Source organism: Perkinsus marinus (genome assembly GCF_000006405.1).
Source record: "Perkinsus marinus ATCC 50983 genomic scaffold scf_1104296952306, whole genome shotgun sequence".
Taxonomy (NCBI): Eukaryota; Perkinsozoa; order Perkinsida; family Perkinsidae; genus Perkinsus; species Perkinsus marinus.
The window spans coordinates 31,938-49,112 of NW_003208911.1; the positions used below are offsets into that span (position 1 = coordinate 31,938).

Below are 17,175 nucleotides of genomic sequence, written 5' to 3' on the forward strand. Positions count from 1 at the left end.
TTCATCTAACGCAGCTCTAATGTCCGGCGCCCCGGATCCCACACAGGGTCTCGGCGCCCTGTCTTCGGCGGCACAAGCAGATGTGACGTCGCCTCCCCCGTCTACTAGTGGACCCTCCTCGGCCGCTGCTATCGCTGCTGCAGCTGTGCTACTCCAGCAGCAGCAACAACAACAACAGTCCAGCTATGCTCAAGGTGGGTTGACATCATCACCAGGTGGTAGTGGGAAGAATGGCAGTGAAGAGGATGCTAGAGCGATGGATGAGGCTTTCATGAGATGTAAGGGGCTGGGGCTCTTCTATTGCGAACTTGAGGAAACTGTTGGACTGCTGTATATGTGGATATGCTATCGCTCGATGAATGAGCCATGTGCTATTAAATATAAGCATGCACTTATTTGCAGAGTATGCGGGACTTACTACTGGGTAATGCCCAGCATAAAGAGCAGTATCGTATACATCTAAGGTTTTTGATTCGAGGGTTGCTCATAAGTAGTTTTCCGTCTTCCATTCTGGTGTCACTTTCGGGTCGCCAGTCACTCTCGATTTGGGTTGTATTAGGATTTGCATCAGTTTGGAATTCCTATATCTGGATTAGCATTGACTGTCCCGCTCGGTTGAAGGCTCTTGTCCACCATTGACATCCTCTCAGCCCTTACTGTTACACCCGTGCCTCCCGGTGACTACACTGAAGAGGAGAATATCTTTTTGGTGGATCAGATGACAAAACATCGGTAGAGGAAAGAGGGCGGCGGTATCGTGCTCGCTTCGACTTAGTCGAATATCGTTGAATACTCCATTGATAGGGTACTCAGTCACAGTGACCCGATGGGGTTTTCAGCCCTGTTGACGACGACGCTGCTATTGCTGGCCTTTAGAAAAGAGTCGAATTTTGGTGACTTTCTTCAGTGCCCAACTGAGAGGGAAATTCGAGGGTATGGTGAGGACTCGCAACAAGATCTATCAGATGATAGCAGCTGCGATGAACAGAAGATTTCCAAATGCTCAACCTAAAAGTGAGGCCGCCAGGGATCGAACCCGGGTGCATCTATTCATCACGCTCATCTGTGTTGAACTAATCCAGCTTGATCTCTCCACAGGTACACTTGAAATCAAACGTCGAATAACCTGTTTGGTCGAACGTGTTCGTCGTGGAGGAGGGGATAAATATCCGCCGGACCACTGGCACAATGTTCTCACTCGGGAGTACCTGAATTGGCATCCAACCTCAGTGCCGTCAAGTATTGACGGCAGCCCGGCTCGGGGGCGGACCTCGACCAGCCGAAGGAGAAGGAGCTCCCGTACGACTCGTGGTGGGTTATGATGGGGCAGTGGCGCTCGCCCAGATGATCGATTTTGCTGGCGTTTTTAGATTACAACTATGATTCGGAATCGACGTCTTCGGCAGAGCATGTATTGGACGGTTCCTGGGTGGACGGCAGAGGTCATGTCTCGCTCGAGAAGTTGCTCGATAAGAAATCTGAGTTGGAGATAGCCCTGAAGCAGGCGGAATTGGTGAAGGTGAGGCTTGAGAGAGAACTGTTGGCGATGGACACGAAGGACGCCTTGGCTGGGGTGCCACCCGGTGCCACAGCTGATGACTGTGGTGACGCGGCAGCTACTTAGGTGTCACCCTCGGCTCGTTGCATTTGTTTTGAACTCTATCCTGTGGTTGAGTTGAGTCAACACGGTCGATCTCATCTTCTTTTTTGAGGTGACCACCAGATGGGTAAAATTGTCAATGGTTGTTCGTTTGGTTTTTGTTATGTTGTGAAGGGCACATGTTAAAAATTATGATCGATCACGTTTTCTTCCGGGGAATGGACGGCGTGTTTCTATTATCGCTAGGAGCTTGCAGAATCTGAACCTTGTGGAAGTTAGTTTTGTTTTGTCAATGTTTTCGGGACGGTGTCCGAGGACGCCATGTTATGTATGTCCTCTGACGACTCTGTGTCTTCTTGCATCTCTACCGGTGATCGGTGCTCAACAATTGTTTACGGAATCTGGCTCGAAAATATTGGAGTTATCCGACACGGAATTCCACCGATTTGTGGCAACCGGTTGCAGTAAGCTGGTTCTCTTGTACGCACATTGGTGCGGTCATTGTGTCCAGTTTTCTCCCAAATATAAGGCTCTCGCAGAGGCCCTTGGGAACGATGCCTTCGATGAGGAAGGGCAGTCGAGGTTAGCTGCTGTTGACTGCGCGGCCTATCCGGCTCTGTGTCGATCTTTGCATGTGCAGGGGTTTCCGACCTTGAAACACTTCAAGAACGGTACTGAAGTATCAACCTATGATCTTGCGGAAGATCTTGAGGGCTTCGCTCGCGGGAGTCTTGGCCTGTCTCCTGTGGTTGCGGTTCCCACTGATCAGTCTGCCTATCAGACCAAGTCGCCTTTACCCGAAGTTGACGAGTATAACTCAGTCGTGATGATGATGCACGGTGAGAGTATCTTCTCGAGGGAAGCCGGAGTCACTGCTGCGATGAGGCTCTTTGATGGCCGGCTTGCATTTGCTAATCTCTTGGAGACTGTGGTTCCGTCAAGTGGCAGAGGAACACTTTTTAGTGAGAAAATACGAGTATTGAGAGAAAAAATTTTGCCGGTGGTCACGGCTTCATATCCTGACCCAGCCTTTCGGCGAGTGAGTAAACGCATGCTTGACCTCATTAACACGTCGGCTGATGTTGACGAAGGAATTTGGCGTAGGGGACTTGACTTGCTCTTCTCGAAGGATTTACGATTGTACCCGGACAAGCACTGGAAACACTGCAGGAATCTCAACTGTGGCCTTTGGCAGTTCCTGCATGGTCTGACGCTGGGTGATTTCCGTGCCGATCAAAGTGGTGGTGGATTTATGGCAACAGTTAGTGGTGGTAGAACAAACAGTGCTGTTATGGCCTGTATTAGAGCCATCGTCGCTGAGTTCTTCCAATGTGACCGCTGTCGAAAGCACTTCATTGAGGGCTATGACAAGTGTGTTGCTGGGCGGTGTGATATGGTCAACCCTGATAGGAAGCATACCGCGCTGTGGCTCTGGCGTTTTCATAATATGGTCAATGATAGGACTTCACGAGAGAAGGGCATCACAGGGAAGGACACGACGTGGCCTACTAAGGATGAATGCCCACAGTGCAGAACTGTCGGGGCTTTTGATGAAAATCAGGTGTACATTTTTCTGAGGGAATCTTACTTCGTCGGTGGCTCAGAACAGCAGGAAACTGCTGGAAACTTGCAGAGCAATTACGCTGAGGTGAGGTCCTACCGTAGACGTTCGAATGACTTACTCTATTCGGACTTGTTTGGGGAGTAATTAGCAGTATTGGAATATATCTATATGGTGATATGTGATATAAAACTATATGGTTTGTTCCCCTTAGCTGGGCTCAGGAGTTTTCTCGCTAATTATAGGAGTTCTCATACGAATTCGGGTAGGAGTGTTTAGGAATAAAAAATCCCTTGAAATTGTTTGATATTGTCATCGCCACGTGCATATTTTCCCAGATAGTTAGCATTGGCTGTAGGCTCAGGTATTCCCAGCTTCTGGTGTAGTGGCGTGCCTGGTTCTATCAGTGATGATATGTGTTTGTTTGGTGATGAACAGGAGGCGAGCCCTCTTCCTCAAGTGGGGAGGCGTTTTTCACCGTCATTCATGAGACCTTCATTTATGGCACGCGCTGAATAATTTTGCTAAGAAGGTTTAGTCCAGTGGTCGACCCAATGGTTCACTTGTAAATTACTAGCATTTTGACTACTTATTATTATGAATGCTTTTTGGTATGATTAGTGTTTCCAGCATATGTCGATCGGGATCATCCTGTCTTGTTTCGTTTACCAACATGGCGTGGCGAATCTCTTCTGCGTTGGATTTTCCCTCGCAGGAGAAGAGCCGTTATTATCGGACGTCGTTGTCGTTGTCAGCCTTTGATAAGTGAACATCAGCCGATCATGGTATTGTTCCAAGCAGATTTGGTATTGAATATGCAAGACTGAGCTGGAGTCGTTGAAACTATACTGGAAATGATAAGTCGAAATTTTGTAATACACGCCAAGTTAGAGGATATGCAAGAGCACACCAAAATTAGAGACAGCTCAGCATCTAGAGCCTTCTACAGGAGAGGAGCCATTCGCGAGAGGTGCTTCTTTTCAATCGGCCTAGAGCGTCTGGGTGCCTTGACCGTGATATATAGTAGAGAATGATCAATGACATTCCTCCATAGTACGACTGTGGCTGAAGACCCAAAAAAAGGCACGGAAATGGCGACAACAACAGATGAGGTCAAGCATGACACAAGGGTGAGATAAAAGTAGTGAGATATGTCCTTTGAATAGCAACTGACTGATTTCGCGTTGGAGCGGTAAGTTCAAGCCTAGCGAGTATCTCTGTTCAGGTGGCGGACCGGGACTTCATGTGTGTTGGTGTCTTTGATTGTCGACCACTAGCAGGGGGTGCTTGTTCGCTTGGCATGAGTCGAACCACTGGCGGTAGGTGGAGCCAGTGTGGGAAATATGCACATGGTCAACTACGTGTGTTGGTGACGATATGAAAATTCTGGAAGAATTTCTGGATGTTCTCATTGGTTTATGCATACTTCTGCCCGAGTTCGTACGTAAACTCCTATGATTAAAGCTCAGCGGAGGAAAGCGAACATATATATTCCAAAACTTAGTGGAGCAGTCTCCGATGGTGCCAATCGGAGATTTTGAATAGTTGCGTTCTCCTTCATCAGAGAAGTGTGTGACGATTAGAAGGCCACAATCGACAGCATTAAAGCCCCGCACTTACGCATTAGACGATATCATCTTCATGGAGGATGATGTCGGTAACCCTCAACGAGCAAGTGAGTCAGTTTTCGCATCACAAGCCGTACTCGGCCTCGAACCCAACGAATGACTCGCTCGCCGATTTTTGCTACTGTAGAGTTTTTGGCGTGAAATTTATCACTTATAGTTGCATATTTGCGCAAGTATATAGGGGGTGTGCCTCCAGCGGTCAGGAATCCCGACTCGCGATACATCGGGTTCAGTTTGTTACGTTCTCCCCGTGTTTCCAAACCGATGTGTATCCTGTCCGATATCACGCCTTTATCCTGAGCGATGAATTTAGCTCTCTCATCGTCACAAGGGAAAGAGTGTGAGGGCCCAGGACGCTTGACTAAGTGCGCCGCTCGTGCTTGTTTCATCACTCAAGATTTTGCACAACCACGATACGCCAATAGCCGCTACCAGCGGCGGATGAGACAGTGGAATACAACTTTACGATTCCACCAGTGATTCGAATTGCTAAAGCCCGAAAGCTCGTCGTGCGTGAGCAGTAGAAGCCTCCCGAGTGTCAGCCTTGTCACTCAGGGGATTCCAGCTGCGATCAATTGTGAATTTTGTGCGAAGCTGTCGGCTTGCTATGGAATTGAGAAGTTTATTGCGTCACGCCGTCTCTCATCCAGAGACTGTTGTGAATCTTATCCACTCACCTTGCCTGTTCTCTGTGTGGCCGTGAGAGGGTTGTGATCAGGATTGCCTGCATCGCTTCAGCAAGTGATAGAAAATGCAATTGATCGAGGCGGAGAAGTCACAATAGTTTACACAGGTCTTCGAGGCAGTCCGGGAGGTTCCCTCCAAATGTGGGGGTCCTCTCGCGACAAACAACCAGGCATTATAGCGTAAGGTCAGTGTTGGCGTTGGGTCGCTCACTGCGTGGTCAAGGTTGTGTTGTCGAACGGCGTTAGCGGCCGCTCAGAAGGACTCATCACTGCAGCGCACGGAAATGAGGATCGTCAAAGCTGGTATCTACAGACGATTGAGACGCGCGAAAGATATGAAAACCAGAAACAAGTTCATTGCAGAGGAAAATCTCATCGAAAAATGGAAGGATTGTCTCCCAGCAGTTATCCTGATCCGTTTCTCATCGAACTCACACCACACTTGATTGTCCGTGGTCGAAGTCATGGGATGCAGTTGGCTCCGACTGCTCCTACTATTATCATGGTATACGTATGGCAGGTGTACGAACGGAGTTGCTGGCTGACTGCCTCGTGTCACCAGACTTCAACACCTCGCTCCGCGTTCGAGATAAGGGACCATTTGATGGTTTTATTCTTGAGGGAGACGCGAGCTCGGAGATCATATACTCCGAGATGGACATTGAAGTGAGGCAGAATAGTTGGCCCTCGTGGGAAATGAATTGTCATGTGGTCCAGTGTGCTGGCCTCTCTGCCTTGTCCAGTGACTTCACTCTCCTGTCGGCTTGTACTAATGATCTTGCGAGGCGACGCAACAACTGTCTTTTCAGTAGTTATAACGGTTGCCGGACTGAATAGAATAGTCAAACCTCCTCTAAGTGACAGGCAATCGGAATCGATATCTATTCGCCAGACTGTGTTACAACCAATATGCCTATGGGAACGAGTGGAGGTGCCGCGTATCTTCAACGCTGACCTGGTATTTCATGCATGATCCTGATAGCTATGCGGTAGTCGTTGATGGCTTAACCTCATGATTGGCAATCTCCAGCACTATGAAGCTATCCCTATGATCGTCTGTGTGTCGTGCAGGATGTAGTGTTTCGCGCTCGACAAAACGTGCAAAGTGCGGGAACATTCTTGTCCGGAGGCACGAGGAAGAATGACGCCCGATCGCATTCACTAGCGACATTCACTTTGCTGTACTATGCCGTAACTCGGAATTCGTCCCCTGTGATCATCCCTAACAGGTTTGGGGATGGTCAGAGGGATCACCGTATGTGCAAATTGCACTTCCTAGACTTGGCTGGCTCCGAGCACGGCAGAGGTAGCTTAGCTATCGGATAGTAGCAGGTATCCTCTCTGTAGCACCCTCCATCAGTGGTGGTCAATCGCGACGGACCCGTGGTGAGGCCGTAGATGTCACTATTGGTGGAAATAACCGTTCCAGGAGGCAATGACGCCAGACGAGACGACTTAACCTTAAAGGCATTCCATAAAATTATCACCGTGTTGTCCTCTGAGTTACGCGGCCACTCCAAAGACAACAGAGTCGTTGCTGGTTGGAGAGACTCCAAGTTGACGAAGCTTTGCCAGGCTGGTCTAGGGTGTGGAGGTAAGCATCGTTACGGACGGATGGAGCTCATCATCATCAGCTTGATAGGTCAAGCTCTTGTCCTGGTACCTCTATCTGGCAGCCCGGCTGACTTTGGGGAAACGTCCGCGACTCTTGAATTCGCACAGAAAATCCGACTGTGTCGAGGGGTGCCTTCTCGCATAGACAACCGGGTCTACTGCTGCTCCCCAAGGAAGTGTATGAACGAGCTTAGTGGCGAGATAGAGCAATTGGCGTTTGACGCGGACATGCGCATTTCGAAGGAACTGAAGAGCACTGATGTCACCGTCACCATGCTGGGCTCGCCATCCGAGTTCCTGCGTGACAAACTGCAGGAGCGGGAGCTCTTCTCTCGATTCATGGTAGAAGTTCATAGACCATGACACGTGTTGAGATAGTTGTGTGTCTAGCATCTGTCTTCACTCCTGTTGTGCAGCTTAATCACAGTGTTGGAAAATATGTTCGCTTTCGTCAGCTGAGTCCAGTAGTTTCCTCACCAATTATTGAAGTTTACTCACGAATTTGTGTAGAAGTGTACAGAAACCAATAAGAATTTCTTGGAATTTCCTTGAAAGTTCCATATTGTCCGCAACACTCACAGTTGACCATGTGCATATTTTCCCACACTGCTCAATCGCTCCTCATTCACGCATTACCGCTCCTGTTACCAGTGACATACTTGAGAGATTCCTTGAAATTCGTGCCAGGCAAGCTCAGTTGGCTCAGAGTCGGGTCTGTGAGCCGCGGATTCGGCCCTTGGTGAAACTGGCAGTCACGGAATGATTCCGTCGGAGTCTGTAAATGGCGTTTTCTTCTGTTTCTCCGCTCAGTGTCGGAGTAGACTTCTCGAGTACTCTTATGGGGAGAGAACATCTACTGGTCAGATATGAAGCTTGGCGAGATACGAGCCCCCGAGTCAATCCGAAGGTCACAACAGACGAGTCCCCCTCTAGCTCGGATGGCGCTGTCATGCTAGTTGGGAGAGTTAGTAGACATGGGACTCAACAGATGAGGAAGATGTCTCAAATCCATACATTTCATGTTGGAATCGTCTCGTCTCGAGCACAGCGGAGCGAAGTGCTCCACGACGTGCACCAGGAGCCTCAGCCTCTTTTCCAGTAGAGTTCATTGGAAAGCATATCGCTGAGGAGCTGACTCGATCCGACACGCATAGGATTGTTAACTGCTACTAGTGTATGTATTATGGTTGCATCTTTCTGACAAGCTTGAGATTTTCAACGCCGATAATTTCACGTCTTCAATGAAAAGGCCGAGTCGACATGTTCAACACGTACGAGAGACTGGCAACACCGTCTGTTTGTGAGTGCTGGTTTCCAGTGTGAATTTGATGAGATCCGTGGACGACGATTTTGGGGAGGCATGTACAACGGGACGAATGAAAAAAATTTTCAAGCGGGGTTCAGAGTACGATGATCCATCGTTAGTGTCGCGAGTCGACAGGCACGTTGCACCCGAGCAGAAAGCTGACTCGGAGACGCCCCGTGACCGATCTGGCTAGAATTGTGTCGGAGTGCTCTCTTAGGATACCTTTGTGTGCACCTGTTGTCTTAGTAACTGTATGTATGATTCTTTGAGTTTTCGCACGCCCTTCGGAGTGATGTAACGGTAGATGTGAAGAGTACTGTTGACGATGGGGCTGAAGATGATGGGGATTGTACATTGTTACGTCATAGACGATGGTAGGAAGGACTTGGGAGGCTTTGCTGTCAGGCCCTCCTTGTCGTTGCCGCTAGTGTAACTAGGGAGGCTGCATTACTCGTGACCATCATAGTGCGTAAACACTCCGTATGTGATTTCGCAGTGGTTGAGACAACTCCATAGTAAGGAAATTGAGTGCGGATTTTCGTATGACAATTTTCGTAGTTTACGAGTAACACCTTGAGCACGCTGGCACTAGCTCAGTACTGCTAGTTTCACCGTTGATTACTTTTGCATTACTATCGATTGTTTTGGTGACCAAAACCAGGCAGACCAAAATTTGGTCTGTTTGAGGCGAGACTACCCCAGTAAATGTCGTTTTTAATGCAATGTATGCATGGTATATACCACTGATGGTGACACGGCGATAGCGCATTGGTCATTTCCTTCGTGTCAGATCCATAGGAGGCAACAGGCGTATTACACTTTGCGGTAGGCTAGCAGTAGTCGTCGTGCGTTGTGGAGGACTCATCTTCGAGAGACGTGTGCTGTGCTGCTGATTATCTGCTGTAGTTGTGGTTGTCTCCATTCATGCTTCATCAAAGCTATGGTGTAAGAGCTTGTAATTCGAGCTGTTCTGTTCAGCCTGGAGTTGAATAAGGTTTTGTGTGCACCTCCTTGATATCATGTCATTGTTCGTTGAAGCTTTGTAATTGTTGCAGTCTGTTGTTGTCTTGTCCTCTAAATCGCCAAAGTATGTCCACTGATACTTACGTCGGCGACATTCAAATCGTAGATGGTCCTGATGATCTCTACGAATTCTGCAGGAATATCTTGTGGGCATGTGGCCGCTCTTCATCATCATTCGTGTACCCTCTTTTAACAGGTTCAGAGAGCCTTTGGGTTTAGACTTCGAGTGGAACAGAGAGTTCAAAGGACAGAACAACCCGATTGCTTTGGTAGACACCTCTCCTTGTCAATGACGTTCCATTGTGACTTCCCATCAGATTCAAGTCGCCACTCCAACCAATGGAGTTTTACTTTTCCGTTGTAGACCTGGCGAGGATCTCCATCCTATACTTCGCGATGCTCTCACATGCCCCGTGAGTGATCGTCTTTGAGTGCAATTCGTAGCCATAACTGTATATTCAGAACACCGTCAAAGTTGTCTGTGGTTTCGATAGTCGCGATAAGAAGAAATTAATGGAGAGTTTTGGCATTGAAATTCCCCCACGATCTCTCGTTGACGTGTCTAAAGAGGCTCAGAGACAAGGGATGCACAAGACTGGGTTGAAGGCTATTTGCCGCGACCTTCAGTTCAACATTTTCAAACCTACGTGAGTTACCATGCTCTTGTATAGTCGAGGTAGCAAAGGTGGTCTACCTTTCATCAGTTACCCGAATTTCCATCAGTGGAGTGGACGTCTGAGGAAGAGTCAAATTCGTTATGCTGCGGCTGATGCCTGGTTCCCTCTGCTGATTGCTGTCGAATGGGGACTCATTGATATTGATGTATGTCTTGGACGAATCAGATCTAACAAGTGTGTCGCTCCTTGATAACTCATTCACAGTAATGATGAGTTCTCCATCATAGAGCTAGTTTGATCAGTATTTGCAGACGGTTAATTCATGTATGCTGTGTGTCCGAGTTATTCATCATTTTCTTCAGGAGAACGTTCAAGAGCAGATGCTCGATTTGGTTGACTCCTATGCAACCGTGTAGTTGCTCCAAGCTTCGCACTACTACCTCCTTCTAACGATCGTAAGTGAGCTTTGCGATATGCATCTCAGAGGTGTCTGCTGTTTCTGCGTGCGAGTCTGAGGGAAATAATGCTGTTGACCTGGACATGTTCTTACAGGTCATTGAGGGTTCCAAGTCGTGTGGGAGGAGTTTATAGAGTAGAGAGTGAAGGATATTGATTAAACTAAAAGACTCTTTTTTTGATTAAACTAGATTCACACGTAAATTGAAAGTGGCCTTTTGTTTATGAGTTAATCATTATTATATCGCACTTTCCACTTCCAACTTGGAAGTTCCAAGGACTGGTTCAGTTCGCACTTCAGTTCATGGTGAAGCTAGCGTATAACGTGGCGTCTTGTAGAACGTCATTAAGCATCGTACTGCACTCGCAAGATGTCGATCTGACGTGTATCTGTCCCTTCACAGACGGGTTGAAGTAGTAACCTTCGCAAGTAACCTTCACCCGTGCATTCTGCTTCAACTCCAGTATGATAGGCAGACTGAATCGTAAAGAATGGCGGGGCTCAGTCATTTCGTCAGATCTCTGCATGAGCGTCTGTATGTCAGCTCTGTGTCCTATGCGTCTTCGCATTCCTCGCACATGTTAAAACTTGAAAAGAACACGTGATATTTTGTCTAACCGAATTTCCTCAGTCGGAACCGTCTTGCGTAAGAATATGATTCACGGAAGAATGTCGTCCCACAGCCAAACGCAACGCCAAATTCCGTTCTCCCAGCGATTGACGTCTTTCTGGGGCTTATGGCGTCCATTCGAATTATAATTTGTCTTCTCCCTCAATGCCTCTGCTATGCTGATAATCGCTCTCTATACTCGTGAAAGGGCATGGTCATGGTAAACGAAGCAAAACGAAGTTAACAGGGGAAAGAGCGGTATGCCATTCGAGTTAGGAAAGCCAATGACTGATCAGCTAGGACTTTCCCTCTGTCAAAAATCTGGTGCCATGCGACCTGTTCAGACCACCCCAAATTAACTCTTAAAAGATAGGAGTTCACTGTCAGTGAGCCGAACTCAAGATTAGATTGGTTCTGTACTGAAAGACTGATGAAGATACGAGACGTCCATAATATATACAATATGTACAATACGTTCAAACTTCGATAGCATCGTTCCGCTCATGTCCTAGTGCTGTCGGCATCTTACTCGGAATACCTTCATCGTCGACATGCTCGTCCCCCTCTTGGTCCTCCTCAGCCTCGTCATCTCCCATCATCCATTGATCATCGACATAATAGTAACCCTCCTCTCCATGCAAGGGGACCCCCTCCTCATTGTACTCTCCTTCCCAATACATAGCGGAATGATCCCATACGGGCGTCTCCATATAAAAGCTGTTGCTCGATCCAGTATCAGTTGATAGACCTGTCAGTTGACCGCAGCCAGCGCTACCCGGACAGAACTCGGGGGCATCTGCGTTGAACTCAGCATGAGGGTAATAGGCAGCCGCCTTGGGCGTAGTGTAAGGATCGTATAAAGTGTCGGGACATGTGATATCCTCGTTGGATGATGGTGTCATCATCATTGAACCAACGGCGTTCTCCATACCAGTGCATAGCCGCCAATGAGAAGCACCGCTCCCTGAATAGCAACACCATCATCAGATTAGTCGCGACCCGGCAATTCCAAGAATGACTAAGATTCCTCTGATGACAAGTTCGGATACACAATTCGATACGATCAAAACCGATCCCGTTATACGACCACTGCTGGAAAAACCCAAGTGCTACCAAGCTTTCTCATGTTGTGATTTATAGCTCCTCTGTGGTCCCTATACTCCACCTCAACCGTTTCTTGCATGTCCTCAGGGGCGATGGAACGTAGCTCCCAGTCTATGACCTATTCGAACGTCACTGCAATTACTGCCATTACTACGAAGCCTACCTCGAACAACTCGGGGTCAACCATAGTGTTCCAGAGAGCTATGGAATTGCCCCTGGGTCGAACTGATAGTACAATACCGTTCTGAAGGCAACAATAATCAGTGGCAATTTCCTGTATCCAATCGTGTCACCATCTTCTGAGGAGCCGTGAATAGATTTCCCAATAAGGCCAGGACACACGTGGAGTAGTACTCCTTACTATCCGATCGACAGAGGCCTTTAACAACCCAGCGGCCACCCTCCCTGAATGACGAGGAAAGGATGCCTCCTGATACAGCGGCGTGTTGCGTTCGTACTGATTGTGTTCGTCCTCCCATGCGGGCTGAATACCATTCTTAAAAACAGATATAGTGCTGAACTTAGGCAACTTCATGAGGTCGATTGAGTTCCAGAACTGCCAGAACCCCTCAACAGTGTCAACATCACCTAAGATCCCCAATAAAGATGTTGTCTTGACAGGGCAGACGACAGTGTGGCCTACCCAGACGTATGAGGCCCCGAGTATACTCCTCGGAATCTCGCGGTCCAGCTGGCTTGCATGAAGCGCCGCCGCCGCTCACCCCAGGATCGTACCTAACCCAGACCCGTCTATGAGACAATTATTGCCCGATTCGAGAACTACCAAATCGTGAAAGTGTCGAACAGTGGAGTTCCTTCCTTTGCCTTTTCTTCAACTACTTCAACCTTGGCCACCTCCTCCTCAACTACCTCAGTTGCTTTGTCAGTATCACCTACACTATGTCCATCCGATTGGGGATAATTCGATACCGCACCTTCCGCAACAACAGGAGTCTCCTGTCGAGGCGTTGGTTCATTGTCAGTATTAATCTTATTCTCGCCATTAGTGGCGTTGTCACAAGCGGCTTGCTCTTCTATTCCTCCTGCCCCTTGCTGAACCTGCGTCGACCATCACAGCGCACCAGCCACATTCAAGCCTACTTGACGACCTCGTCTCCGCCTCCTATTCTTCAACACACTCACCGGTGCATGGTGATTCTCATTTGCCGTGTCACCAACTTCTTGTGCGGGAATACCATTAGCTTTGTCGACCGCATGCTTTGACCGTGACTTCTGTTTAGCCTGTAATAAGCATATCTCTATATAGCATGAAAAGGGAGCAGACCTTGAGTAGCTCCACTGCCTCCCTAGCCGCCGCGTTACCACTTGTAGAGCCAAGCCATGGTGGAGGCATGTTGTAGGCACCAACAGTTGATGACGAAGAATCGGGATCCTTACGACTACTGAGGTCGAGGAGAAGAAGATGTGAGCAGTTATTGTGGTGAGTGGGGACTTACTATTGCAGTACAGGAGATGGTTCCGCCTCAGAGTCGCTCCGAACACAGCTCCACAAGAGGTATCTAACACGGGATTCTCATTCAGTGTTCAGCGTGAGTGCCACGACCACCTGCTCTGAGGACATAGTGGTGGGCTAGCGCTGATGCCGGAGCGTCTGCGGGGGCGACTTGAACTACGGCCTAGACAGGATCGAGATGAGTAGGCGGAGGTGTGGTATGGCAAGTAGTACTCCTTTCACGTCTAGCAGCGGCCTCTTTGATTTGAGGTTCAGTGGCTTCATCGTCCGCTTCGAACTCGACTATAACGGAATCAGGGAGAATCTATAAGATACCAAACTGGACAGAAGAGAACACAGATTGAGCCTTAGCTTACAAACTGGCCATCTATAATATCCGGATCTGCTCCTGCTTCTTGGGCTCTGCTGTTATTACTACTACTATTCTTACCATCCTGTTGTTCCTCCTCAGCATCATCAGTAGTAGTAGAGGGAGAGCGGATGGACGTGGTGACCACAGCTGCTGCCATACACTGGACAGGTACTACTGCTCCAAACAACTACTATTGGCATCATATTGTTGTACTAAAACGCAGCGCTCGATGAGGGAGATGCAATAAGGATATACTACTGCTAGAAACCATTTAATTCGATCACTACTACGGTCTGTATTGTTCTGCTCGGGCGAGCGCGTTGTAGACGAAACGCATAACGATACCAGCATGGAATCTTGGGAAGTAAAAGATCCTAACCCAGTGGGGTACAAGAGCCTCCTCAGAGTAGGTAAGTGAGCACGAGCGACACTCTAGTAAATGTTGTAGAGATCGATCTGCTACAAAGAGGAAGCACCGGAGTTATGATATAAAAGCCGCCCTCCCCTCAGAATGTGTATACAGATTGAAACAGTCCTTAATTACGAGCAATACATGATACAGCAATCACGTTCTTCTGCTCTAAGGCTGCCGCCATCGACTTCGTCTCTTGATTCCTTCACTCCTCTTGGTCTTCATCCCTCAGCGAGTGTTTAGAGCGGCTCCAGAATGTGTATACGGAGTATTAGAACTGATGTTGTGTTTGAAGTAGCAGAGACATCGGGAGTGGCCAACTCTGGAGGGTCGTGTATATCCTATACTTTGGCTACATCTTAGATCGGGTAGAAAGATTCACAATAAGCCCACTTTTGAACCACCCTGCAAAGGCACATAATACGACCGCATTATGACAGCAAGTAGATGATATTTCCTCCTATCAACATTCAATGATATTATTAACTTCCACACGTCTTTGTTGACCACCAAAATGGTCGTTATCGCAAGTGTACGTTTTCCATCGGGAAAGCGCTAAGTTCTGCATCGCTCCGCTAAGATCTGTCACTTTCTTGCAATAATTAGTAATACTTCCTGCATTTCTCTACCGCGCGCGCCCTATCGTATTCCTGTGTGCAGAGCAGGAGAGTCGAGTATATAATGCCCAAGGCCTATCTTAAATACAAAGGGGAGGGTACACTAGGAGCTATCATTAGCCAACGAGGTAATACGAAGGAGGCTTCTACTACGGGCAATCTGGGATGCGGGGGGCTGGGTCGCGTCGTATAGCTGATTCTGGTAGTCGAAAATTAACCTTTTTTCGAATAATATTAAAATTGTTTTCGAACTTTATTATTGCCATTGGGTAATGGTCGTAGTTGTTGTCGGGCTAGGTTCAGTGGAAGCTGTGTACCTTTTCGTGTAGTTTCACAGTAGACGACTCGCTTTGTTTTCACTCGAATGGGTATCGTTATTATTAATTTTATAATACGCTTAGACTGGCAGTAAGGGGCACCAGTTAGCAGTTGGAAAGTCCTCTTACTCTTCCTAGATTCAATCTGATTGATATCTGATTATTAATTTTCAAGAGTGTGATCGATACCATCATTACTTGTAGTTGTCTCAGGCAATGTAGTGCTAACCAGTGGCAATCCCAGTACCTTATCATCCTCTCAAGCTGCAACCCCTCGATATGCTTTCTGTCCTACCAACGATACTGTTACTGTATGGGATATCAAGACTCAGACCATTAAGGGTGTTATGGAGGTCCCCTTGGGACGAGATGAACTCCACAAGAGATCACCTCAAGTACACTCCCTACATTGTGTTTCAAATACCTCATACCACACCTCAGGTAACTGCATTATCCGATCTGTTCATACCAAGTACTACAGCCAATGGCTGGGCTGGCGCTAAGATGGCTGTTGGATATAGTGATGGTAGTAGTAGCACTACTACTACGTAGTTACTTCGGACTGTTGTTCACGTTTTGATGGTATAGGTTACATTCGAATATTTGCATTCGAGGAGAGCAAGCCAGGATCTGTGGAAGGCATGTGGGTGCCGGAAGTATCCTTTATAGGACATCGATCGGCTGTTAATGTCCTCAAGATTTCCCGAGGTGGCTTCCAACTCTGTAAGTTATGGCCTCCTGTGGTGGTGGAGGTATATAGTGGATGTTGCTCATTCCACCCTAATAGCGCTAAAGGCCATAGTACATGAGATTGGCTCACGACGATTCCCGTGCGTGTACTGAACTTAGGATAGTACATGTGTGTTCCTTTAGGTAGCGGTGGAGCTGATAATGACGTCATCGTATGGGATGTTGTGGCAGAGGCTGGTATGTGCCGACTTAGTGGTCATAAGGATCAAGTCACTGGTCTGGTAGTAATAGTAGTAGGATACAATATATGCGGAAAAGTTTTCTGTAGACACTACTGTATGACAATGAGTCTACCGATGCATCTATAGCATATGTAGTGAGTGTATCGAAGGATACTACCTGTAAGGTGTGGAGTGTGGGAACACAGATATGTGTTCAGACATGTAATGCTGCACTGTGGTGGCTTATGCAATATTCATTTCATACCATCAGGTGCTGAATCTCGAGGGGAGTTATGGTCAGTCGCATGTATGGTGATGTCATCGACGACAGTTGTTGATGAGGGCAGCTCTGCGAACAAGACTGTGCTCATAGTCACTGGTGGAGTTGATCAGAAGCTTTATATGTAATAGTTGAGGGAGGTGTGGTATTAGGATTTGGGACGAAGCAAAGAGTGTAAATCTCCCTGAATGATCACGGGAGGCTAGGGAGGGGGTATATGTAGGATAAAGTAGTGCTTGAATGGAAGCGTTCAATATTGATCGGTAGTTGTTGTAGTAAGCAGTAATGGAGGAATGTTTTCCTCAGCTGAGCTCAGGAGTTTCCTCAACACATTATCAAAAGTTACTAGTAGGCTCTGGTAGGAGTAATTTACTCCGAGTAAACAAGACTCAACAGAACTTCCAATGTGTTTTAGCAGAATTGTCACCAACAAACGTAGTTGACCATGTTCATATCCTCCCCTCTTAGGTACGCGGTGTCAGCCTTGTCACTGGTGTCTGGTGGAGGGTTGGACGCTAGTGGAGATATGATGAAATTCCTTGGTCCACTGGACAGGGGTAGTGGGGAATCTGGCATGAAGAAACGTGTTGGTAGGAGTAGTAGTGG

The 17,175-nt window shown here is 47.7% G+C and overlaps 5 protein-coding genes across 5 annotated transcripts in view; 4 read left to right on the forward strand and 1 right to left on the reverse strand.

The window, feature by feature from the left end:
• Positions 1-19: 19 nt before the first annotated feature.
• On the forward strand, positions 20-1,624 carry Pmar_PMAR014093 (hypothetical protein; the record flags this gene model as incomplete). The annotated part of the gene is made up of 5 exons (XM_002777066.1): positions 20-194; positions 216-278; positions 651-732; positions 908-1,014; positions 1,371-1,624. 5 exons carry the CDS (start codon positions 20-22, stop codon positions 1,622-1,624), a joined length of 681 nt encoding a protein of 226 aa, XP_002777112.1.
• A 268-nt stretch (positions 1,625-1,892) lies between these two features.
• Positions 1,893-3,308, forward strand: Pmar_PMAR014094 (hypothetical protein; the record flags this gene model as incomplete). The annotated part of the gene is made up of 1 exon (XM_002777067.1): positions 1,893-3,308. One exon carries the CDS (start codon positions 1,893-1,895, stop codon positions 3,306-3,308), a length of 1,416 nt encoding a protein of 471 aa, XP_002777113.1.
• Positions 3,309-9,484: 6,176 nt separating this feature from the next.
• Positions 9,485-10,451, forward strand: Pmar_PMAR014095 (conserved hypothetical protein; the record flags this gene model as incomplete). The annotated part of the gene is made up of 6 exons (XM_002777068.1): positions 9,485-9,564; positions 9,615-9,687; positions 9,736-9,831; positions 9,881-10,065; positions 10,123-10,240; positions 10,398-10,451. 6 exons carry the CDS (start codon positions 9,485-9,487, stop codon positions 10,449-10,451), a joined length of 606 nt encoding a protein of 201 aa, XP_002777114.1.
• A 1,064-nt stretch (positions 10,452-11,515) lies between these two features.
• Pmar_PMAR014096 (eukaryotic translation initiation factor 4e, putative) lies at positions 11,516-14,189 on the reverse strand (the record flags this gene model as incomplete). Its single annotated transcript, XM_002777069.1, has 14 exons — positions 11,516-12,066; positions 12,216-12,324; positions 12,370-12,450; positions 12,500-12,611; positions 12,665-12,794; positions 12,850-12,941; positions 12,991-13,099; positions 13,142-13,265; positions 13,308-13,448; positions 13,492-13,609; positions 13,664-13,726; positions 13,774-13,843; positions 13,894-13,984; positions 14,037-14,189. 14 exons carry the CDS (start codon positions 14,187-14,189, stop codon positions 11,579-11,581), a joined length of 1,881 nt encoding a protein of 626 aa, XP_002777115.1. The 3' UTR covers positions 11,516-11,578.
• A 936-nt stretch (positions 14,190-15,125) lies between these two features.
• The window catches only part of Pmar_PMAR014097 (conserved hypothetical protein), a gene marked incomplete at its 5' end in the record, with an annotated part of 5,413 nt that continues 3,363 nt past the window's right edge, over positions 15,126-17,175 (forward strand). Inside the window, 8 exons of the mRNA XM_002777070.1 lie at positions 15,126-15,240; positions 15,592-15,773; positions 15,820-15,904; positions 15,967-16,101; positions 16,252-16,349; positions 16,397-16,511; positions 16,561-16,693; positions 17,038-17,159. Of these exons, the coding sequence (XP_002777116.1) occupies positions 15,126-15,240; positions 15,592-15,773; positions 15,820-15,904; positions 15,967-16,101; positions 16,252-16,349; positions 16,397-16,511; positions 16,561-16,693; positions 17,038-17,159 (985 nt within the window). The remainder of the gene's footprint in view (positions 15,241-15,591; positions 15,774-15,819; positions 15,905-15,966; positions 16,102-16,251; positions 16,350-16,396; positions 16,512-16,560; positions 16,694-17,037; positions 17,160-17,175) is intronic.